This window comes from Mobula birostris, chromosome 21, assembly GCF_030028105.1.
Source record: "Mobula birostris isolate sMobBir1 chromosome 21, sMobBir1.hap1, whole genome shotgun sequence".
NCBI lineage: Eukaryota > Metazoa > Chordata > Chondrichthyes > Myliobatiformes > Myliobatidae > Mobula > Mobula birostris.
This window is the reverse complement of record NC_092390.1, coordinates 56,372,157-56,398,332: the sequence shown is the minus strand read 5'-3', so window position 1 is coordinate 56,398,332 and position 26,176 is coordinate 56,372,157. Positions and strand designations below refer to the sequence as shown.

Sequence of the window (26,176 nt, the reverse complement as noted above, 5' to 3'; positions counted from 1 at the left end):
ATCCTTGCTATATATACACGCCTAAGACTTTTGCACAGTATTATATTTGAAAGTAAAATGGTGGCTAAGGAGATAATAGGTCCCCATAAAGATCAGCATTGCCTTCAGTGTGTGGAACCAAAGGAAATGGGTAAGATTTTTAATGAATATTTCTCTTCAGTTTTTCTGCGGAGAATGCAACGGATACTGAGGAAATGGGGGAAGTAAGTAGAGTTGGCTTGGGCCACATACAGATGAGCAGAGAGGAGGCACTAAGGTGCATTAAGGTAGATAAATTCCCAGGGCCTGACCTGGCGCATTCTTTGACCTTGTGGGAAGTTACAGAAAATATTACAGAGGCCTTTGCCGAAAATTTTGCTTCATATCGGGCCACCAGTAAAGTTCTGAAGGACTGGTAAGTGGTTAATATGGTATAATTGGTCATAAGGAAAGGAAAGGTACGTCGCATCCGGAGTTTCTCCGGTTAGCGGACGATCTCCCTCCACGCCTCTCTGACGTAGTGGGGAACCGCGTACGAGGCAAGTTACAGCAGTGGTTTGCCATTGCCTTCTGCCGGGTGAGTTTCCAAAAAGGATAGCAAAAACAAGCCAGGAAATTACAGGCTATTGAGTCTAACACAGGTGGTGGATAAGCTACTGGAGGAGAATCTGACAGACAAGATTTACCAACATTTGGAGAGACAGGGCCTGATTTGGAACAGCCAGCATGGCTTTGTGTTTTTTGGATTTCTGTGTGACAAGTCCCTTTGAGCTCTTCAAAGAGATAACCAAGAGGGTAGGGAAGTGGATGTTATCAACATGGACCTCAACAAGACCTTTGACAAGGTCCATCATAGCAGGCTAATCTGGAAGGTGAGATCACACGGGATTCAGAGACTAGCTGACTAGATTCATAACTGATTCAGTGATAGGAAGGAGAGGGTGAATGTCAATGGTTGTTTCTCAGACCTGAGGCCTATGTCTAGTGGTGTGCCATACAAGTAGGTGCTGGGACCTTTGTTTTTGAAATTTACATAAATAATTTGGATGTTAATGTACAGTACTGTGCAAAAGTCTATTACACATGTAAAAAAAATCTGTAAAATGATGTTTTCAAAAATAATGAAATTAAAAGTTTTTAAATATCAAAAAATTGACTATAAGGAGCAGTAAACAGTAAAAAACTAAAGCAAATCAATATTTGCTTTGACCAGCCTTTGCCTTTAAAATGGCAATAATCCTTTTAGGTGCACTGTCATGTAGTTTTATCAGAAAATTGACCGGTAAGTTGTTGCTAACACTTGGAGACTTTGCCATGGTTCTTCTGCAGACTTTGGCTGTCTCGCTTGCTTCTGCCTCTCCAGGTAATCCCAGACAGCCTCGATGATGTTCAGGTCAGGGCTCTGTGGAAGACATAACATCTGAAATCACATAAAAAATCTCGGGTGCCTCGGCTTTTGCACAGTACAGTACAAGCAAGTGGGTAGTGAGTTTGTGTATGAATCTAAAATAGGTTGTAGCGTACATAGTGTGGAAGATTATGAAAAACTGCAAGGGTATCTTAATCAGTTCGGTATGTGGGCTGAAGATTTACAAGTAGGTTCCAATTCAGTTCAGATAAATGCGAGGTTATTGCATTTTGGGAGTTTGAACCATGGTGAAAGGTAGGGTCTCTGGGGAGTGTTATGGAGCAGAGGGACGTAGGATCACAAGTACGTACTTCACTGAAAGTGTCATAGGTAGACTGGGCGCTAAAGAAGTAGCTTAGCACATTGGCCCTTGTCAGTCCAGGAAGTGAATATAGGAGTTGTGAAGTTATGTTGCAGTTTTATAAAACATTGGTGAGGCCAGACTTGGAATATTGCACAGTTTTTGCTGCCCTGTGAAAGGAAAGCTATTACTAACCTAATGTCAGGATGTTGCCTGGACTTGGGGACCTGATTTACCCGGGAAGAGGTCGCAAAGGCTAGGACTTTATTCCCTGGATCATAGGAGTCTGAGGAGGAGACCTGTTAGAGGTAAACAAGGTCATGAATCGTGTAGTACATAGTCTTTTTTTCCCCAGGGAGGAGGTGCTAGAGGGCATAAGTTTAAGATCAGATGTGAGAGATTTAACAGAGACATAGACGTGGCTTCTTCACACAAAGTGAGGTGCTTATTTGGAATGAGCTGCCAGAAATAGTAGTTGAGGTGGGCACATGAACAACATTTATAAACTATCTGGAAGTGTACTGTGCATCAATAGGAGAAGTTTAGAGGGCTCAGGGACAAATCCAGACAGATGAGATCAGCTCTCTGGACAACACAGATGGACCAGTGCGCCAAAGGCACTGTTTCTATGCTCTATGACCAGGGTGGCAAGGTGGAGATACACCTCTACTAAAGGAGGTGTAAGTTGCTCCTTCCCTTTGCTAATCTGCAGGTCACCCTTGGGCAAGGTGTGGCACCTGCTTAGCCCCCGAATCAGGGTCACGTGTAGCCAACAGGAGCAGATGGTGGATGGTCGTATCACAAGTCCTGGTTATGAAAACCACTGACTCCAGGCAGGCAATCTCTGACTCGTACTGATAATGTCTGGGGTCACCCATCTTGTAAGGACACTGCCCAGAAGAAGATAATGGCAAACCACGCCTGTAGAAAATTTGCCAAGAGCAATCACGGACATGGATAGACCATGATCGCCCACGGGACATAATGAATGAGTGAACTATATGACGTAGTTGTTGATACCGATCAAAGTTAGAAGTAGAGAAATTGAGTTTGAGGAAAAACAATAGATGACTTCTCATGTCCTCTGTGGATCAGCATATAAGTCTTTACAGAAAAGAATTACTTCACCATTTATGGAAAAAAAAATCTAAAATTGTGGAAACAGAACATTCTAATGGATGCTAATATTGATGTGTGTTGAGTTGGAACTGATCTATAATCACCTACAATGCACTGCTGAGATTTTCATTTATGAAGAACAGCCTTTAAGTTTAGTAAGTCCTCTGCATACTCAATGATGTAGAATGCAGTACTATTAAGGATTATTATGGTAATTCCTCAAAGATTAATACATCTTGGTAAAATTAGAAGATATGGCATGTGCTGTCCATTAGTTTTTGATGGTAATAACCAAATTGTATGACTGTCTGCTTCATCCTTTAGGCCAGGGGTTCCGAACCATTTTTAAGCCATGGACCAGTACCATTAAGCATGGGATCCATGAATCTCAGGTTGGGAACCCCCACTGTAGGCGACCAGCCTATGGAATGTATGGTGTGTAGAAACCATGCTGTCAATTAGACATCAGTAGAGTGCATGGGTAGACGTATGACTTTTAATGAAGTGGAAATGCACCACAACTGTACTCAGAGGGCCTGGAGGTCAGATTTAGTGCTGATAGTAATGATTTATGGGTAGCAAAAGTGTTGTCATGTTGAAGCTTGTGATGTTTTCTTTCCTTTTTACAGGAAACATTTTTATATCCAGTTAGTCCTTTATTCAGTTCTAAGCTCGCAGCTTGGGGTGAATAACCTCCCGCCTGATCCGTTATTCACATCTCAATATATTGGATCCTTCCTCTAAATAAACAGAAGTTCAGTTGTGTGACCCTTATCTTGTTACAAATAGTCAAAGTGCTGAACTCATCTTTGATGCTCTTCGGAACAGAGAATATTAACTTTAATTGTATCACTCCATGCTCTATTCAGAACTGCATCTCCTTTAGGAAGATCATAGTAGTTTCTGATCTAATGAAATGTCAGCTCATATGTAATACTGTAGCACTTTTAAAAAGTTACAAAAGAGAAGGGCCAGAGAATAATCAATGGTCTACATTCTAAAATGTAACTTTTGGCAATGGGACCGTTTGCGTGCATTGTGAAATGGTGAGATTCTGCTAGTTATTCCTTCCCTTGATTTAATGCCCATTCTTGTTTGTTCACAGGCAGAGTACGAAGTCATGCCAGATGAAAAACGTGAAGAGAAAGGGCAAGAAATGATTAGTAAATACCTCACCCCAGAGGTAAGACCTTAGATCTCATTGCTAATTCTATGATAGAAATTTAAAACACTTGGATAAGGCAAAGATGAGCTCTTAGAAAATAGTGTGTCCAAATCCAAGACCTTTCTTATCCCAATAATCTGAGACTGGGGTACATCATTGTAAGCAGAGAATAAACACAGGCAATCACAAAGTTGGGGTCACCCTCACTCTCAGAATCTTCAGGAGCTTCTCGATTTCCTCCCATGACATGTGCCACATACAACATTGCTGCTTACTGTTTCTCTGGCCAACTGTAGAATTTTCTTTGTATAATAAATCATTTGCACTCACTCGAGGAAGATGAATTTAGTTGGAGTAAAGGGTTTCCCAGAATCATAGAGGGGACTTTGAGGCACTGTTCATAAGGGTCAACCGTGGATATTGCATCCTCACTGCCTAGATACACAGCTCAGCAGTACCTACGGAGAGCAAGCTGTTGCCCATGTAGCAAACTCCCCCTCTCCATGCTTCTGATGAATCCAAAGGAACGGCAGAGACTCATACAGTTTGGCACCAGCAGCATCTCAGGAGTTGCCAGTCTGCTTTGAACTCAGTGTAAGACTGCCTTAGGGACTCCAGCTCTGGATTTTTCTCTCAGGGTCTACTCCCGAAGCCTTCCCCATGAGTGGGTACAGTCGCAAGGCAGTGGAGGTTTGAGATCAGAATTTTCCTTCTCCTGGATGAACTGCTAAGCCCCAACTACTTGAAGCGACTGGTTTTACGGCGCCAGTAACCCACCTTTGCTGCTTCTCCTGTCAGTAGAAACAGTTCCGCCGGGCGTAGTAGCTAAGCCACACATAAAAGCAAGGAGCTGGGCTTGGTTGTCAGAGGCTATTTGAGCCTCTGTTAAATTTAATTTTAATTAATTAAATTATATGAAAGTTCTAGGCAAAGAGGGAGGAGAGAGGACCGGGGAGGGGGGTGCTATTGTCCTTACATACACCCACCCCTTTGCCAAAGTCCTGTGTGCAATACTCTTCAGAAGCCTGGGCAGATTCCATGACACTTCCCATTTCCCATCCCAGGAGGGCTCAGCTAGCACCCTGCTTTACTCATTCCTTGGTGACTCGACCCAGTAGCTGAAAGGGAGCTGATTATATTATATCGGATGGTTTACCCTGAAGTCACAGGCACGAGGAAAAGTGCTCCCAATGAGCCGGGGGGGGGGGGGAGGGAGGGAAAGTTGGAGGCCTCGTGCCCACTATTTCAGAAATGGTGCTGCATTACACGAAGGGGTCTGTTACTGCTGCATTGGAAATGGCACCAAGAAAACTTGCAATATATTTCTTTCAGCCTTTTTTAAAAGGGCACAAGGGAGTTTGCTAAATGCCATTTAAATATTGGAAGACAGCTCAGACAAATTCCTTGGCTCTTTGGTGTCTGTACCCAGAGAATCTGGAACAAACTTGCATATTCTCAACAGAAGTACTTTCACATTAAAAGAGAAAAAGATAAGTAGTCCTAAAAACAGCTTCTGAAAAAACATTACTTTCAGCAAGTCTCTGGATTTGTGTGTAATGCAGATCATCCCTTCTGCACATTTATTTAAGGAACCAGGAAAAGATACCTACGTGTGATCTGAAAGAAAATAACAAACTGCAACAATAGAAATTCTAAACAGAACCTGGTTTTGTGCTTATTAGAAGGAGTTCTAGGAGGTATTATAAATCATTACTTCAAATGTAATGTGTATTGTACTAGACATGAATTCTACTTCAAATTTGACAGCAGCATTATATTTCAGTCCAAACCTTTTCTGTTCAATTGGTCCACCATCTAACCAATTCGCCTTCTCTCTCCTGCTTCTTGACAACATAAGATGTTGTGAGACTCCCTCCAGTATATGCAGAATGTTTTACATTTATTTTCTCCTGTACTATTTTATATTCACATTGATATGAAAGTTTACAGAAAAACTCTTCTTTCTCATTTTTTAAATTCTGTCCATCTTATCTGCACATACTCTCTCCCGTCCCCTTCTCTTTCCTCCTGTTCCCTCCTCTCCCTTCCTTCCCTCCACTCCCCTTCCTTTCCCTCCTCTCCCCTCCCCTCCCCTCCCCATCCCTTCCCTCCAACCTCCCTTTCCCTTCTCTCTCCTCCTTTCCTCCCCTCCCCTCCACCTCTCTCCCCTCCCCTCTGCTCCTCTCCCCTCCTCTTCTCTCTCCTCCCCTCCTCTCCCCTTCTCTTCCATCCCTTTCCCTCCTCTCCCTTCCTTCCCTCCACTCTCCTCCTTTCCTCCCCTCCCCTCCACTTCTCTCCCCTCCTCTTCCCTCCTCACCCCTCCCCTGCCCTCCTTTCACCCCCTCCCCTCCTCCTCTCCCCTCCTCTTCTCTCTCCTCCCCCCTCCCCTTCTCTTCCCTCCCCTCCTTTCCCCTTCTCTCTCCCTTCCCTCCTCTCCCCTTCCTCCTCTCTCCTCATTCTCCCCTCATCTTCTTCATCCTTTATAGAAACATAGAAACACAGAAAACCTACAATACAGGCCCTTCGGCCCACAATGCTGTGTCCTTACTTTAGAAATTATCTAGGGTTACCCATAGCTCTCTATTTTTCTAAGCTCCATGTACCTATCCAAAAGTCTCTTAAAAGACCCTATCGTATCCACCTCCACCACCGTCGCTGGCAGCCCATTCCATGCACTCACCAATCTCTTTGTAAAAAACTTATCCCTGACATCTCCTCTGTACCTACTTCCAAGCACCTTAAAACAGTGCCCTCTCATGTTAGCCATTTCAGCCCTGGGAAAAAGCCTCTGACTATCCACACAATCAATGCTTCTCATCATCTTATACACCTCTATCAGGTCACCTCTCATCCTCCGCCTCTCCAAGGAGAAAAGGCCAAGTACACTCAACCTATTTTCATAAGGCATGCTCCCCAATCCAAGCAACGTCCTTGTAAAACTTGTCTGCACCCTTTCTATAGTTTCCGCATCCTTTCTGTAGTGAGGTGACCAGAACTGAGCACAGTACTCCAAGTGGGGTCTGACCAGGGTCCTATATAGTTTTAACTTACATTCTCCCTCAAATTGGCTGCTCAATATTGGTGCACAGTTTCCTTGATGTTGATGTGTGTCAGTTACTTGTATGAATCTTTTTGAATAAAATGTCTTTGCCATCTATCACTCTGTTGTTGGAGTACATTCGAAATTAACTGAGTCTGTGTCCGTGGGAGCACCTCCACTACACGGTCAATAGTATTTAAAGAAGGTAATCAGGAATTAGCCATCCCGCAGCACCACAGCCTTTAGATATGAGTGCATTATCTACAAGGCCCAATTGGCAACAATCTTCTGTTTGCTCTGCTAAACGTTTTTCTTTATCTCTTTTTAATCCAAAGGAAGTATTTAAACAATAAATAAAACATCTAACTCAACCAATGAGTTGATTTAACTTTCATATAAAAGTTTTATGCTCTGCTTTTGATAATTAGTATAATTGATTTTCTAGGTGATTGGTATTATAAATTTATTTGACATCTGGATCTATTAATAGATTCTGTAATATCATGGTATTCTTAAAAATACACTTTTTAAGAGAGGGTTTGTATTATTTAAAATAAACTGGATGAAGTATGATTGCAATTTATTACATGTATTAGGCCTAATTATTGCATGATCTTTCTTTTTTAATCTTCTGTTTATAAATGTTACCTGCTGTGGCTTTGCCTTTCATAGATGAGTTTAAATCAATTAACCTACTGCTCCCTTGGTGCAGACCATGTGGTAAATGTACTGCTGTATCGCTAAATTATAGCAGGGACTGCACTTCAAAGTAATTGATGCTTTGACAAACATGATAACTATCTTATAAAGATACATTCTTGGGTTTTTGCTTCTATATTTACCATATTTCTAATCAAGGAAGTGGATTCACAATATACAGTGATTTGCTTTATGTGGTTTTAAGATATTCCCATCTAAAAGTCAAATTGGTGGTAATGGAATTCATTTTTCAGGAAGAGAACCCTCTCTAAGATAAGAAAGTGAACCCTCTCCAAGATTCATTCTTCAGGAACTGTACCCTTTCTAAGATAATTGCCATTCACTACATTTATTTACTTTGTAGTTCTCAATTTTCAATGTGCAAATAAGGCTTGAATCTTTAAAAATCAACGTGAAAGAAGTCCCAAAGTCTGGTTTAATAAGTTTACTTTTTAAAACTCTTTTGCACAGATGAAGATCTTATGCTTTCAATTTATTTTATATATCACCTTTGTATTTTGTTTTAAGAATTAAACTTTGAAAATTCAAACATTGAGCACGCATTGCTGACTAAATGCGTTTGTCTGTAGACATATGATAAGGCTTGATTTAACATCTTGAAATAACATCTTCTGCTTGGTGACAATCAACACTGGCACACGTCAAGGATGGATGCTTCACCCACTGCTCCACCTTCCCTACACCTATGACGGTCTGGCTAGGCACATCTCAAGTATCATCTATAAACTTTCCAACACTACTATTGTTGGCAGAATTCCAGATGGCGATGAAGAGGCATAGAGGAGTGAGATATGTCAGCTGGTTGCATGGTGTCACAACAACAACCTTGCATTAAACATCAGTAAGGTCAAGGAATTGATTGTTGACTTCAGGAAGTGAAAGTTGGGGGAACACACAGCAATCCTCAATGAGGGGTCAATGGGGTGAGCCATCTCCAGTTCCTGGGTGTCAACATCTCTGAAGATTTATCCCATGCCCAACATGTTGATGCGATTACAAAGAAGGCATGACAGCAGCTATATTTCATCACGAGTCTGAGGAGATTCGGTGTGTCAGCATAGACACTCAGAAACCTTTACAGATGTACTGTGGAGAGCACTCTGCAACCATATACCTGGCTGCATCACCGTCTGGTATGGAGGGGTCACTGCACAGGAGAAGTTCAAAGTAAAACATATTATTAGAGTACATACACGTCACCACATACAACCCTGAGATTCTCTTTCTTGCGGGCATTCTTAGCAAATCTACAGAACAGTAAATGTAAACAGGATCGACGAACTACAAACTGTGCAAGTATAATTAAATAGTAATAAATAACAAGTATGAAAGAACAAGATGAAGGGTCTTTAAAGCGAGAACATCAGTTGTGGGATCTCCAGAAATAGAATGAGTGTAGTTATCCTCTTTTGTTCAAGAGCCTGATCACTGAGGGGTAGTGTTTGTTCCAGAACCTTTTGATGCGGGTCCTGAGACACTTGTACCTTCTACCTGATGGCAGCAGTGAGAAGAGAGAATGACCTGGATGGTGGGAATCTTTGATGATGGATCCTGGTTGATGATGGATGGGGAAAAAGCCGTAGGAAGTTGTAAATGCAGTCAACTCCATCATGGGCACTAACCTCCCCAGCATTGAGGACACCTTCAAAAGACAATGCCTCAAAAGGCAACATCAACCATTAAGGACCCCCATCACTCAGGACATGCCCTCTTCTCATTGCTACCATCAAGGAGGAGGTACAGGAGCCTGAAGACACACAATGACTTTTTCAGGAACAGCGTCTTCCTCCTCCGCCATCAGATTTCTGAATGGACAATAAACCCATAAATACAACTTCACAATTTTTTCCTCTTTGCACTACTTAATTTATTTCTTTATAAGTAATGTAATTTATGGTTTCTTTATTATTATGTATTGTAATGTACTACTGCTGCAAAACCACAAATTTCATGACATATGCCAGTAATATGAAGCCTGATTCTGATTCCAGTTCTGAGTTGAAGTGAATCTTGTATTCTGCCGTGAAATGAGGATTCAGGACCAGAAGAGATCTCTCAAAACATAATGCCTGGTTGTTCTTCAATTACCAAGGCCATTAGATGCTTGGTTAAATACAGGGGATTGTTCACATGATTGCAACTAGGTATCCAGCCCCTTGAGTGAAATTCTTCAAATTGAACATCTTTAAGTAATCACACACACCACTGTTTCTTGCTCCATTTCCACGTTTTTACTCTTCCAGTTTTGAACAGTGCACCCACTAACAAAGTATATTGATCATCTGTCCTCATGTGCATCCTAAAAGCTATGTGCACCATCCTGCAGGCAACATTTAAATTCTGCATTCTAAATATTTATCGTTGACAAAATTTATTGGAGCGAGTGAGGTACCTATGGACTCAATTCCATTCTGAATGCTGTTGCTTGCTTTTATTGTTTGCACGATTTATGTTTTTTTCCTCTCCCTGTGCATTGCGTGTTTGCTAATCTTTTTTTTAATGGGTTCTTTCAGGTTTCTTGTTTTGTGGTTGCCTGTAAGGAGAAAAATCTCAAGGTTGTATAACATATATATACTTTGATAATTAATGTACTTTGAAAAATTACCTTTTCCGGAGGCTATTGGTAGTACTTCCATGTTTTCTATCAGTTAAAACAGAACGTTCTAAGCTCTGGTAATAAAATAGTACATTAAGTATGGGGGTTTGGTGGAGAGATCTCATTGATCACCATTGAATGTTGAAAAGCCTAGTTAGAGTTGACATGGAGAAGATGTTTCCTGTAGGGGAGGAGTCTAGGACAAGAGGGCACAGCCTCAGAATAGAAGGACTACTCCTCAGAGCAGAGGTGAGGAGGAATCCCTTTAGCCAGAGGGTGATGAATCTGTGGAATTCATTGGCTGTGGAGGTTAAGCCATTGGGTACATTTAAGGCAGAGGTTGATAGTTCTTGATTAGTAAGGCATCAAAGGTCATGGTGAGCAGGCAGGAGAATGGTGCTGAGAGGAATATTAAATCTGCCATGATGGAGTAAACTTGATGGGCCAAATAGCCTATTAGTGCTCCTCTGTCTTATAGTCTTATGGTCCAATGTGACTGACTAATGGAATAAAGCCCAGGTTAATAAAAGCACAGCAATTTTGTCAATTGCTTCTGGATGCAACCAAATAGTTAACTGCCTTGGTAACAGAGTACCGGTGAAACATTGTGTGACGAGGATAATTTTTGTTCCTAAACACATTTCTTGGCAGATTGCACGGGAATCTTGTAATTGGTAACTCTGAATATGCCTCTATTATTACAGACAACTTCAATAAGTTGATGAGTTAGTCCAATGTCTTTGTTAATCAATAACTCAAAATGCCTGATTTCACTAAAGAATAACCATAGGGCACTCATAAACCAAATCAGAAATGAAATGAAAAATTGAAGCTATTGTACATGTGGATAGAATAGTGTTACTCTGTATCTTGCTCATTTTGCAAGGTGCCTGCATATGGCTCCTATTGATTCATTTGCTGGGTCCTCTACATTCTATATTTGGCAATGGAATCCTACCTTGCCTCTCCTCATTGACGTCACGTATTGACTCCTCTTGTGCAATTGTTGAACTCACTTCAAAACATCTTTGACCTAGCAATTTCCTTTGTAACAGTCATTTGATAGGATAAAGTGGTCAATGTTGACATGCGGAAATTTCTTTCCAGTTTCACATGCTAATTCCCAGACTCCAATGTTCCACCTCATCACTGGTGGGCTCAGTACAACACTGAGGTGAACAGCATGCACTTGATGCTTTGATTGTTTAAGTTGATGCTGAAGGATTCCATTCAGGCTATCAGGCTCACATCCAGCTCTCAGCCAAGTGATCCCATCTGTTCCAATCCCCTGACCCACCCACCATTTCCTTATACTCTTGCAAATTATTCTCTCTTACGTGACTTTTGCAAGGGGTAATTTATAGTAATCGTATACCCACACGTGCTTGAGATGTGAGAGCTCCTCCAGCATTTTGTGTTTGTTGCTTGGATTTCCAGCTCTGCAGACTTCCTCGTGTTTGTAATGCATCTGCCATAGTGGTTGGCTTGCATGCACTTTACTCAACATGAGAGTCCAAAGGAGACAACAGAATGGCCCACACCTATGTCTTTGATGTCACCATCTTGAGAAAGCAGATTTCAATCGCAACATTTACAATAGCAGTCTGTGATCAGAATGTCCTTTGCAACAAAAGCTGATGAAATCTTATAACTCTCAGTGTATTTGCCAATACCTCGTCCGCTGTCTGGGTAAAATATTTTTAGCTTTTAGCTGGAGTGTGCCATGTGCAAACATTTTTTATTTAGTACGTTTTACCCAGCACCATGTGACGTGGAGTCAATGCTTTGGCAAGCTGTGATAGAAATCTGGCACAGAATGGGGGTATTTCTAGAAATGCCTAGAGTCTGGTATTGCGCTCTGGCTTTGATGATAGTTTCAAATTTAATATAAATAATTGATTTAGCTATTTGCAGGGCTAAATAAATCAATTCCTCTTGCTTTGAACACTTGCTCAAGTGTGAAATAGGTTTCTTCTTCGATGGCAGATGTAAATAGAATGCCAATCTGATTACACATCAAACTGAAACCAGTCAGCATCTTGTCCTTTGTTGCTTGGATTGTCTTATCTGACTGTTTTAACCCATACAGTGGCCTGATATATCTATGCGACCCCCAAGGGCGCTAATCGTTTGCAGCTTTGTTTCTCCAATGATATTCTGTTGGGTTGAAGAGTGTAACCTGTCTGGTTTAGGAATGTCTTTTGTTCCTTCTGCTTAGCCTGGGAGGCAGGGAATATAGCTCAACACCGACTGCTCGATTAAGGATTGGTTTGTAATGGCTACAGAAGTGGGCAGGTATCAGCTTTGGGTAGCACCTCTGTGGGTGTTCGTTCTCTGTACTGTGTTACCAATGTAACACACACAAAATGCTGGAACTCGGCAGGTCAGGCAGCATCTGTGGAAATGAGTAAACAGTCGACATTTCGGACCAAGACCCTCCTTCAAGACTGGAAAGGAAAGGGGAAGACGCCAGAATAAAACCGTGGGGGGGAGGGGAAAGGGGATAACTAGAAGGTGATAGGCGAAGGTAGGTGGGTAGGAAAGATAAAGAGCTGGGGAAGGAGGAGTCTGATAGGAGAGGAGTGTGGACCACAGGAGAAAGGGAAGAGGGAGTGGCGCTAGGGGGAGGTGACAGGCAGGTGAGGAGAAGAGGTAAGAGGCCAGAGTGGGGAATAGAAGATGATCAAAAGAGAAGGGGACAAAAAAAACTACTGGAAGGAGAAACTGATATTTATGTCATCAGGTTGGAGGCTACCCAGACAAAATATGAAGTGTTGCCCCTATATCCTGAGAGTGTGTTACTTGGGTTTTTACACCTCTTCTCCTTCTGGACTTCTCAGTGCATTGAGTGTGCTCTGGGTTGGCAGAAGGTTGACTTGGCATTTGGTTTTACACAGAAGTGTGTGAGAGTGTGTGTGTGTGTGTGTGTGTGTGTGTGTGTGTGTGTGTGTGTGTGTGTGTCTGTGTGTGTGAGTGTATGTGTGTGTGAGTGAGTGTGTGTGTGTGCACGTGTGTGTGAGTGTGTGTGTGTGTGTGTGCATGTGTGTGTGAATGAGTGTGAGTGTGTGTGTGTGTGTGTGTGTGTGTGTGTGTGTGTCCTTCAGTGAATTTTTAAGTTATTTCCAAAATTTTTTAGATATAACCATTAATGTCCACACTGAATAGTCGCTTCCAATCCATTCTCTGCTCTTGGACATGTTCTGGATGTCAGGAGCAGCGACTGCTTCTATAGTCACTTCTGCACTGATCACACAGTCTGCACTGTACACACCAAGGCTGCATTCAACCACAGAGTTAACATCAGCTGCTCGCCTCTCATCACTATCCACTGGAGCTGCTCCCAACCTCAGCTCAAAATTAGTCTCCAGTTGTTCCACCAAAACAGACAAACTGCTGGAAGAGCTCAGCAAATCAGGCAGCATCTGTGGAGAGGAATAAACAGTTGATTTTTCAGGCTGAAACCCTTCATCAGGACAAGCTTTGGTCCCTTTCCTTTCCAGTCCCGATGAAGGGTTTCATCCCAAAACATCGACTATTTATTCCCTTCTGTAGATGCTGCCTGATGTAGTGAGTTCCACCAGTATTTTCTGTGTTTTGCTCAAGATTTCCAGCACCTGCAGAATCTCTCATGCCCAGGATTGTCTCACCAACCTAGACCTAAATACTTCCTGATCAATTTTGCCCACCTACTGCCTGGTCATCTCAGTATTTCGCCTTTCCAAGCGTTCTCCTCACCCTGCCCAACCCCTGAACTCTTTCCATGATAGTCTTCACTATCTGTAAAGGTGAGGGATTGTGGGGCAAAGGCATTTTTGTGAATGCACCAGTGTAAAGTCTATTAAACTGCCATCAACAGAATATCACTGCCTGGGGACCTTGCTTCAAACTGGCAAGCCCCACCCCATACCCGGTCTATCTTGTGTATAAACATTTTGAGCCATTGTTTTTGAATATCTCTTTGTAGGTATACTGGTACTAATTATTTCACTGTAGGCTAACTGGATTCTCCCCATAATTTTTGAAAGTGCTATTCCACTTTTTTTTCCTTGTTTCTTCTCATTGCTCTACCTTCCATCTCTCTCCCATCTGTACGGTAAGCTTTTTCCGTTGCAACAGAGAGATCGCGCATCATTTTTGCTAAAGTTCTGTACTGAATAGCAGCCTGCATTTAAAATCCATAGATGCCATTAGTGAATTTGCTTAGGTGACGTGTAGTTTTCTAATTAGAAATTCTTTCATGTCTGCACGTTATGTCCTAACCCAGATGGATCCCTTTGGAAAAACTTAAAACTAGAATTTCTGACCAATACATTTACGATACACCATCTGCAAAGTTCAGGAGTACCATTACGTTAGCCAATAAATGAGAGCGAAAACTTACACAATTAGATTAATTGTCTTTATCACACAGCAGAGCTGATGTAAAAAGAAGAGGACTTTTCTTTCTTGTCTGAGACGCAGTGTGGAATAGGCGCATCTGGCCCCTTGAGCCGTGCTAACCAGCAACCCTTGATTTAACCCTCGCCTAATCACAGGACAATTTACAACGACCAATTAAACTTAGCAACCAGAACGTTTTTAGACAGTGGGAGGAAACGGGAGCGCCCGGAGAAAACCCACACAGTCACGGGGAGAATGTACAAACTACTTTCAGGCATCGGCGGGAATTGAATCCAGGTCACTGGTCCTATAAAGCATTGTGTGCTAACCACTACCCTACCATGCTGCCTAGCAGCTGCTCTGCTGTCCAGTAAGATCACAGCTGATCCTACCATCCGGCAAGAGGTAACATGGCATTAGAACAAGAACAGTTAGGATGGGAAATGGCTTCTTTCCCCAGGCTGTGAAACTGTCACCACCCAGGTCTCATCACCCATGAAGCGCCAGCAGCATTATACCATTTGTTCTTTAACTTGTATCGTAAATGCACCTTATTCTTTGTTAATTTACCAGTGTTAATATTAATTTATGAGTTACATGTGTGAGTGATATGTACCGTGTTGTACACCTTGGTCTGGAGGAACATTGTTTCGTTTGGTGGTATGCATGTGTACGGTTATATGACAATAAACTGAACTTGAACTTGAGCACCCTGGTCTGGAGGAATGTTGTTTCATTCGACTACATACAGGGGTATACGGTTCAATGTCCCCAAAACAAAGGAGCTGGTTGTGGACTAAAGGAGGAATGGAGACAGGCTAACCCCTATCAACAGCAATGGATCTGGGGTTGACAGGGTGAACAACTTTAAGTTCCTCGGCATAAACATCACCGAGGATCTTACATGGTCTGTAAAACCCGGCTGTGTAGTGAAAAAGGCACAACAGTGCCTCTTTCACCTCAGACAGTTGAATAAGTTTGGTATGGGCCCCCAAATCCTAAGAACTTTCCATAGGGGCACAACTGAGAGCATCCTGTCTGGCTGCATCACTGCCTGGTGTGGGAACTGTACTTCCATCAATCACAGGACTCTGCAGAGAGTGGTGTGGACAGCCCAGCGCATCTGAAAATGTGAGCTCCCACTATTCAGAACATTTACAAGGACAGGTGTGTAAAAAAGGGCCCGAAGGATCATTGGGGACCTGAGTCACCCCAAACACAAACTGTTCCAGCTGCTACCATCTGGGAAATGGTATGGCAGCATAGAAGCCAGGACCAACAGGCTCCAGGACAGCTTCTTCCACTAGACCATCAGACTGATTAACCCATGCTGACACAACTGTATTTCAATGTTATATTGACTGTCCGATTTTACATAATATTTATTATAAATTACTATAAATTGCACATTTGAACGGAGACGTAACGTAAAGCTTTTTACTCCTCATGTATATGAAGGAAGTAAGTAATAAGATCAATTCAGTTCAATAAAATGAACTTGATCCTGCATCTTAAATCCATGCTCCTGCCTGTCTCCATGTCACTTGAAGACCTTGGAGCTGAAAAGATTTTCAGTTATAGGACTGAGCTTCTGAGCACCACAGCCCAGCAAATTCCAAGTGAGGAATTTTGCTCACATCTCAGTTGTAAACACCAGTCTGGGACCATGCCCATAGTTCTACTCTCTCAAGCTATAGTAAAGAACCTAATGGTTTTTACACAGTATATCTCCCTCCATGTGGGTGGCAGGGTGGAGATACATCTCTACCAAAGGAGGTGTAAGGTGTTCCTTCCCTCCGATGGCCTGCAGGTCACCCTTGGGCAAGGTGTAGCACCTGCTTAGCACCCCTCTCCCCCTGTATGAGTCACAGGAAGCCACGGGAGCAGATGGGGGATGGTCGTATGAGCAGCCGGTGCATATCGCGTCCTGATTTTGCAACCACTGACGCCAGGCAGACAACCTCTGAAGAGTATTGATAATGGCTGTAAACTAACATCCCATGTACGATTAATCTTCAGGCCATACCACGCAGGGACTTGTGCTGAAGTTATTTCTGTGACTGTATGTGGTATTATAACTACAAGTACATTGTGCTGTGTGTGATTGTTTTTCTGTGTTTTGCACCTTGGTCCCGGAGAAATACTGTTTCATTTCACTATCTACGTGACTTTGGTTGAACGGCAATTAAACTTGAACTTGAACTCCTAGAAGCAGTAATATAGTATGTAAACATGTCAGCATGGAAGACAGAAATATCTGAATGGTAGTCACAAATCCTTTGCTGATCTCAACCCTCAGAAATTGTTCCCCAGGGGTGTGATGGCATAGTGGTTAAGACAACTTTCCAGATGCCAGAATGCTTGCTGCACATTTGAAACCTATCACAACAGCTGGAGAATTTGAAATTAATTGGGCATAAAAGCTAGCACCAAAATTAACAAAGAATAGTTGGCTTGTAAAAACAAAACCCATCCAGTTCACTGTGCTTCAAAGAAGGGACTCTCGTACCCCTAAACAATCCGGCCTTTATGCAGCTTCAGATTGCCGATGTAGTTGACTGTCCTCAATTCAGGAGCAACAAGGCATGGACAACAAACGCTAGCACAACCAGTGACATTTACACTGATGGAATGAATATAAACATATATAACTCACTATTTTAATCAGTTCAGCATGATTCATAGCATACTTCTCCTGGTCTTCTGAACCAAAATTAATTAAAATACTTTATTTTCTGAAATATGTTCCCAAAATATGATCCCAGAGGTGCGCTTTGAAGGAACTGATTGATGATGAGGGTTTAGGAAGGAGATTGCAGGGTGTGGAACAGTTGAATAGAGACCATTCCAATGCTGGGTTAAAGAGAGTGGGAGATGTGCACGGCTGGAGCCCGAGGGAAGAAGGTCCAGGACTGGGAAGCCTACAGCTAAAATTAGTCATGCAGAAGCGGAGACATTTAAATATCTTCATCGGGTATTTTGAATGATTGATTTTAGTTTGAAGCTCGAAAAGGATTGACAGCAGAATGATGAGTGGACTTAAGTTTGATAATGCTCAGCAAGTAGTAAGATAAAGCCAGCAATGAGCAGAAGAACTCATGGAGATAAAGTGCTATCAAATGTGGTGCTGATGATACCATCACAAGTATGTAAGGCCCATGTAAACCCGAGTCAAGTTATGTTACAGAAGGGAAGATATAAAGAAGGCTACAATGAGTGATTGGAATTTTAGATTTAAATTTGCTGATTGGATTCACATTCTTGGAAATGTTGGAACTAGAGTGACACTTCAACATTTTCACCTGTTCTCCAAAAATGTTACTTGTTTTCACTTCTTCACAGAATTGAAAGTGGGGTTAGAACTGCTTTAAACAGTTTTAGTTATCTAGAAACAATATCATAGTCTGAAATTGATCTCAAATTTGTACATCTGGCAAATAGTTTTTAGAGCTTAAACTGGAGCTGTGCCTGTAGATAAATTTCCACGTTGACCCAGTAACTTGATGAACCCCATGTATCAAAGTATCTCCATGGTTTAGATGTTGTTAACGCAGAGTTATCAGTATAAGTTTGAATGCCTTAATAGGAAATAGTTTTGTCAGCAATAAATATGTTCCATTCAGTCCAGGACCAAACGAAATCTGGAACTCTGGTGTTGTTAGTAAAAAGCTGTTTGTGTCAGCTCCAAGTGGTCTCCCCACACTCACACCTGGTATTTGGTTCATTCAAGGGCTGTTTGCACCCACACCACTTTATAATCAGTCATGCCAACTAGTGTTTCACTGATCACTTTCACATGATAAAAAATATATTTTATCATCTGGTGGAGGAAGAGCACCATCAGCGTTTTATATTAATAATTGTGATCAAGTATGTGGAGTAGTCTGGTGTCATTACTCATGGATATGTAACATCTTTCTGTTTGCTCCTCTCAGATGTCATAAGATGATAGTAATTTTTTAATTCTGTCTGGTATCAAACAGGCAGTTGTTTTCATTTTCAGCTTGTGGCAGCATTACACAGTTGCCAAAAAGGATGGTTATCTTCAGGCCAAATCTTTCTATGAAATTGCTTGATTATTAAGCGGGAGAGACTTCAAATGAACAATTCTTATAGTGCTTCAAAATGTACAGTCATGGATGTCTCTCCCTCCAGCGCTCAACCCAGTAAAAATATCACAGCCAGCTAACTTGGGGCTGGCAGTCACGACTGTGCCAACAAAATGTGGCATGTTGGCTTGTAGGAATGCGTGTTTGTGCATCATTATGTAAATTTACAAGCCAGATACAAAACAAGCTGCCGGTCCCAACAGCTGTCGTCTGCCACGAGAGCTGCATTGCAGACAGGTTGATACAGATTCTGGACTTCTTTCCACACTTCGGTGTGGGAAGCTGTGATTGAGATCTGAGTGCGACAGGCTCAGAAACCTCTCAGTATACTTCGCTTGCTGTTGGTGTTGCTGCATCTCCTGTTTAAAGATGAGGGTTGAATAGCAGGACTATCTAATAAGTGGACAGTTAAGTAACCTCGGTGCTGAGAGGGTTTTCATTCAGAGTGTGCCGCCTGAAGGCCTGGTAGCCCGGAGATTGGTGGGAGGTCATGATCGATCCGTTGCTTCTCCCTGATTGAGGTGTCGAGGTGCGAGCCCGTGATCGACTCCATTGTTTCTTTCTGATTGACGCGTCGAGGTGCAAGCCCACAATAACTCTGTTACTCCTCTCCCATTGTGGCATTGAGGGCAAGAGCACATGATCGACTCCGTTGTTTCTCTCCGATTGAGGTGTCGAGGGTGTGAGCCTGTGATTGACTCCATTGTTTCTGTCCGATTGAGGTGTCGAGGTGCAAGCCCATGATGGACTCTATTGCTTCTCTCATTGAGACATCGAGGGTGCAAGTCCATGATCAACTCCATTGATTCTCTCTGATTGAGGCGTCGAGCAAGGTTTAAGTCAACAAGGACAGGAGTGGAGGATAGGTGGGAGTTTAGTGCTGTCTGCTTGCGTTTGACCCGTCTTCCTCTCCCTCTTGCTAGTTGCTATCGGAGGAAAGTGCAAGAGTCTTGGGATCCACATTGCCAGGATTAATCGGCGAGGCTATGGACTTGTTTTGAGGTTCATGTTGCGTGTGCTCCTGGATTCTGGTTACTCTTCCTTTGCTGTTTTTGAATAGTTTGACCAGGGCAATCAATGCAGACTGGGGATCTTCAGTGAAGAATGTCTGTGACCTGCATTGGCTAATGGAGCGGTGAACTAAACTGAACACTACCAGTCTGACGTTATAAATTCTCTGTGTTGTTCGCTTGCTTTTTGCCATTTGCACATTTTGTTCTTCTTTTTGCACTTTGGGTGTTTCATGTTTTCTTCTGCGGGTTCCATGTTGAGACTTGATGTAGGGTCTTGGCCCTACAAGTTGACTATTTACTCTTTTCCATAGATGCTGCCTGGCCTGCTGAATTCCTCCAGCATCTTGTGTGTATTACATGGATTTCCAGCAGCTGCAGATTTTCTCGTATTCCATGGTGTTTCTTTGATTCATGTCTGACTGCAGGAGAATGAAACCTTGGGCGTTCTATTCAAAGTATACATACTTTGAGAATAAAACGTACTTTGAATCTTTAATTGAGGTCATTATGACGCCAGTCCTTGCTTCCTTCTCATCTTGAGAGTAGGGTTAATTTTTCTTCAACTTCCAGCTATCTTTTATTCTTTTCCCTCTCTCACTGTCCCAGCTTGCCCTCATGGATTTCTCAGTAGCAGTGGCTTTGTTAGTCATTTATTCTTAACTCCCACAATTACTTGAATGCTTCCACTTTCCACCTGGTCTTTCCTCTCTGTTTGTATGTATCTATTCTAATCCCGTTAATCTATGCCAAGTCTTCTTAGAATGTGTTTTTTTTCTTAAATGGAGTTTCCTTGTATCTGAACTCTCAAGTGTACGATTGCGTTTCCCATAACCTTGCTCTCCCCATGGTCTTTCATGGACTACTACTCTACATATACGTACCTTTCAGGCTATTCACAACAGGAACTCATCAGCAGGCATGTTCATATCTGTCTTCCCACTTCAAGCTTATGAAAGACACCCCTGTTCACTCTTTTTGAAATTGAGCACCTCAATTTTAACCATGTGTTTAATTACATCCAATGCCTGATACACTACACTCATTTATAAACCTATGGTACTGTGCAAAAATCTTATAGCCAGGGTGCCTAAGGCTTTTGCACAGTACTGCACTTGTCGCTGTGGAGCAGAGAGTATGTTTGTAAATCTAGCAGGAGCATAGGATGTTGAGAATGGCGAGGGTGGAGTGCCATGGGGGGCAGGGGGCAAATGGTAGAAAAGGAGTGCCAGGATGAGGGAGATGAGGCAGATACAGACACACCAGCCCTGAGACACCAGCCAAGGTCATTTGATTCCAAGCAATAGGTTTATTGATCATTACAGAATGTCTCTCTGGTGCTTCCTGCTCCCTCACCTCTCCCTTTTTCCCAACCATGATTCCCCTCTCCCTGCCCCCTTCCCACTCTCAGTCCACAATGGAGACCCATATCAGAATCAGGTTTATCATCACTTGCATATGTCATGAATTTTTTTTTTTTTTGCAGCAGTACAGTGCAATACATAGAATTATTACAGTACTGTGCAAGTCTTAGGCACCCTGGCTACTGTATACACACAGTATGTACCTATGACTTTTGCATAGTACTGTACTTGCTGCTTGTTAAACCTGCTGGTGTTCAGAACAGCAATGAAAGTCTTCCATCTCTATCTGTCCTTGGCCTTTGGTCTTGGTAGCGTTCAGGGCTTCCTTCAGCATGCCAATAGCTTCCTCTCAGTTTTCACCACTACCAGCCATGCAAGTCCCAGGTGGAGTATTGGGGACACTATCGCACACGGATGTAGAAGGATACTTCATTGCTGTTTCTGTAACAAACTTTGTTTGACCAGTTAGCCCTGAGCTGAACCCCCGAACCTGGAGAGCTGGTGGACCACTCTTAGTCTGGCCTTTGCCCTTAACTTGTTTGACAAGGGTGACCTTATCAAGACCCAAAGCATAAAACCCTGACTCTACCCAACATCGCTCACTGGGTCACTGAGGCACTCAAGTCGCCAAACCACGATAAGGTTGTGGTCCTGTTGGAGGAATTTATAAACAATACCACTAATAAACCAGCAATGATGGAACAGCGGAGCCGAATGTCCTAATTCTGTTTCTATCTCGTATGGTTTTATGGACTCCAGGATATCATTCTATCATTTCCTGTTGCAAGTAAACTCACCTTATGGCGGCAGCCATACATTTTCAATATTGAACAATGTGCAAATTCCAGCATCAGTGTGTGGTGACATGTTGTCATGGCAATGCAGTTGGAGAATGGAACATAGAACAGTACAACCCAGGAACAGGTCCTTTGGCCCATAGTGTTGTGCCAGACCAATTAGATTAATAATCAAATGGCTGAATAAAGTAATCTCTTCTGCCTACATCATGTTCTTATCCTTCCACTTTCCTCACATTCATATGCCTCTCTAAAACTCTCTTAAAAGCCCCTAATAATTTTGCCTCTACCACCACCCCGGACAGCACATCCCAGTCCCCACCACTCTCTGTACAAAAAAGAATTGCTCCTCACATCTGCTTTGAAATTACCCCCTCTCGCCTTAAATGCGTGCCCTCAGATATTAGACAGTTCAACTCTGGGAAAGTGTTACTACCTGTCTACTGTGTCTGTGCTGTTCATTATCTTACAAACCCCTATCAGATCTCCCCTCAGCCTCTGTCTCTACAGAGGAAACAACCCAAGTGTGTCCAGCCTCTCATGATAGCACATGCTCTCTAATCCAGCCAGCCAGCATCCTGCTAAACGTCTTCTGCACCCTTTTCAAAGCCTTGACATCCTTCCTGTATGGGGCAACCAGAACTGTATGCAGTACTCCAGATGTGGCCTAACTAGAGTTTTATAAAGCTGCATCATAACTTCCTGGGTTTTGAACTCAATGCCTTGACTAATAAAGGGAAACATGCCATATGCCTTCCTAACACCCCCATCAACCTCTATAGCCATTTTCAATTAGCTATGAACTTGGACCCTATAATGTTGAATCAGGTTTGCAAGCCTGACAAGTGAGACAGAAAGCATTGACTTTGAATAGATATATTAATCATTTATTTACAAACAGTAAAAATTTGACCAAACATTCATGTTCCCCAAATTACAGACACTACAGAGTTGAGTATTCATCAAACATATTTAGTTAAAAGCACGCACAGAGCATGCAATCCCAATGGCTATATGCACCACTTGCCTTAAACGGGGGTGGGGGGGGGGGGAGATAGATAGATAGATAGATGGAGAGAGGGAGGGAGGGAGGGAGAGAGAGAGGGAGAGAGAGAGAACGAGAACACGAACCTTCCATATATGCACTCTATAAACACAAGATATTTGAAACTGGACACCAAGCAGTTAACCAATGGGAAAAGCAGCTGCAGTATCTAAACTAACCAATCATGACAAAGCAACTATTGACAATCAGTAGAAGGCACGCCTCCCCACAGGACAGACCCCAAGATCCCTCTACTTATCAATACTGATAAGTAGAGGGATCTCTACACTTAACCTGCCAGATGCAACACTCCAGTTTTGGCCTGAAAAAATTCCACCTGCCATTTCTCTGCCCATAACTGCAACTGATCTACAACCCATTGTATCCTTTGCCTTCCTCACAACTGACTAAACCTGCAAGGTAACCTTTAGGGAATCCAGGACGATAACTCCCAAGTCCCTTTGGAGCTCAGATTTTTTAATTTTCTCTCATTTAGAAAATAGTCTACACTTTTATTCCTCCTACCAAAGTGCATGACCATAAACTTCCTGACACTGTATTCCATCTGCCACTTCTTAGCCCATTCTACTAATCTGACTAAATCCTTCTGCAGATTCAGTGCTTCTTCAATACTATCTAACCTTCACCTACTATCTGCAAACTTGACCACAAAGGCATCAATTCTGTCATCCAAATCATTAACATATAATGTAAAAGAAATGATCCCAACACCTATAATTTCCCTTCTTCTTCTGCTTCCTCCCTTCTGGGAGAGTGGAGGAACATTTGCAATTTTCCTGTTACCTCTTTCGTAACACCAGGGTGTAGTCCCTCTGGCCCAGGTGACTTATCTATGTACCTTCAAAACTTTCAGCTTCCCAAGCGCCTTCTCCCTAGTACTCAATTCTGCCCTCTGACACTCTTGAATTTCTGGCATACTGCTAGTGTCTTCCACAGTGAAGATAGATGCAAAATACTTACATAGTTCATCCATTACTTCCTTGTCCCTTATTACTACCTCTCCAGCATCATTTTTCAGCAGTTCAACTCTTGATAGCATTGATAGCATCTTTGATATTGCTGGCTAGCTTACCTTCATATTTCATATTTTCCCTCCTTATGGCATTTTTAGTAGATTTTTGTTGGTTTTTAAAAGCTTTGCACAACGTCATACCTGCCAGTCTCTAACTGTGCCACAAGATCATCTACTTTTTTCTGTATACTGTATGCATACAAATATAAAACCTTCAATCCTGCATCCATCACCCTTTTTGATTTTCCCCATGTTACACTGCAACTCATCCCACTGACTGCAATTTTACCTATCTTCACACACTGCACCTCCTTGTACACCAACAGCCCCATCTTCAGCCCTATCACTCCGGTTCCCATGCTCCTGCCAAATAAACTTAAACCCACCCCAACAGCTCCAACAAATCTGCCCATGAGGATATTGGTCCCCCTTAGGTTCAGGAGTAACCCATCCTTTTTCTACAGCTCACACCTTCCCTAGAAGATACCCCAGCGATCCACATATCTGGCAGTCATCTACACTATCCATAACACCAACAATCCTTGAATCATTTGCAAACTTACCAAACCGCCCATCTACGTTTTCAATTATCTACAACACAATCAGCAGAGATACTGGTACAGATCCCTGTGGAACACCATTAATCACAGACCTCCAGCCAGAATAAGTCCTTTCAGTCACTATACTCTGTCTCCTATGGGCAAGCCAGTTCTGAATCCAAACGACCAATTCACCATTGATCCCATGCATCTCAATCTTCTGGATGAGCCTCTCCTGAGGGACCTCATCATATGTCTTATTAAAATCCATATAGACAACATTCTCAGCTCTACCTTCATCAATCAGCCTCATCATTTCATCAAAAAACTCAATCAATTTAGTAGGATATGACTTGCCCTACATAAACCCATGCTGGTTCTCCCTCCATAGTCCATGATTTTTCAAATGCCCATAACTCCTATCCCTAAGAATTCTTTCCAGTAACTTCCTCATCACTGATGTGAGACTCACTGTCTATAGCTTCCAAGATTAGCACTGATTGCCTTCTGGAATAATGGAACAGCATTAGCTACTTGACAGTCCTCTGGGACATCGAGGGAACACAAAGGTATTGGTCAAGGCTCCAGAAATGCCTTCTCTTGCCTCTCTCAGTGACCTGGGGTATAGTCTGTCAAGCCCTGGGGACTTATTCACCTTAATGCTCTTCAAAAGTCCCAACACTACCTCCTCCTTGAAATGACCTAACATATGAATATGCTCGGCATTGACTCCCTATTCAGTACTTCTCCTTGGTGAGTACTGATGTAAGATACTCATTAGGGACCTCATCCACATCCTCTGCATCCAAGCACATGTCCCCCTCTTTATACTTGTGTGGTCCTACCCTCTCCCTAGTTATCCTCTTGCTCTTGATGTATGTACAGGATGCCTTGAGATTCTCTTTAATCCCGCTTGTCAAGGACTTTTCATGTTCCCTCCTGGCTTTCCTAATTCCCTTCATGAGTTCTTTTCTGGGTTCTTTATAATCATCGAGGGCTCTGTTAGATTTTGGCTTCCAAAGCTTTACATACATTTCCTTTTACTTCTTGACTAAATCATCACCTCTCTTGACATCCAAGATCTCTTACCCATTCTTGTCCTTCCTTCTGACTGGAACCTACCTGTCCTGTACTCTGTGCAGCTGGCCTTCAAACACCCTCCACACATTGGATGTGGACTTGCTGAAAAACAGCTGTCCCCAATTAACCCTCTCTCATTCCTGCCAAATGCTCTTGTAACTTGCCCTGCTCCCATTTAATATGCTCCCGCAAGATCCGTACTTCTCCTTATCTACAGCTATCTAAAAACTTAACTGTTCCCTTGCCACTCACACACTGAAAGATCAGTCACTTGGCCATTACTCAACGCTCAACAACAGCCCCTCCTCTTGTTGGACTATTTACATATTGAGTTAAGAAACCCTCCTGGATGCACCTAACAAATTCTGTCCCATTTAAAACTCTTGCAGTAAGAAGGTCCCAGTTTACATTAGAGGAATTGAAGACACTATGACAACAACTCTTTTGCTTTTACAGCTTTCTTTAACCTATGCTGAAGAATACTATGCTGA

At 42.5% G+C, this 26,176-nt stretch overlaps 1 protein-coding gene across 1 annotated transcript in view; it reads left to right on the top strand.

The window, feature by feature from the left end:
* LOC140185813 (G protein-coupled receptor kinase 5-like) overlaps positions 1–26,176 on the top strand; it is a 331,545-nt gene that overhangs the window by 193,688 nt on the left and 111,681 nt on the right. Inside the window, exon 4 of the mRNA XM_072239529.1 lies at positions 3,913–3,990. Within this exon, the coding sequence (XP_072095630.1) occupies positions 3,913–3,990 (78 nt within the window). The remainder of the gene's footprint in view (positions 1–3,912; positions 3,991–26,176) is intronic.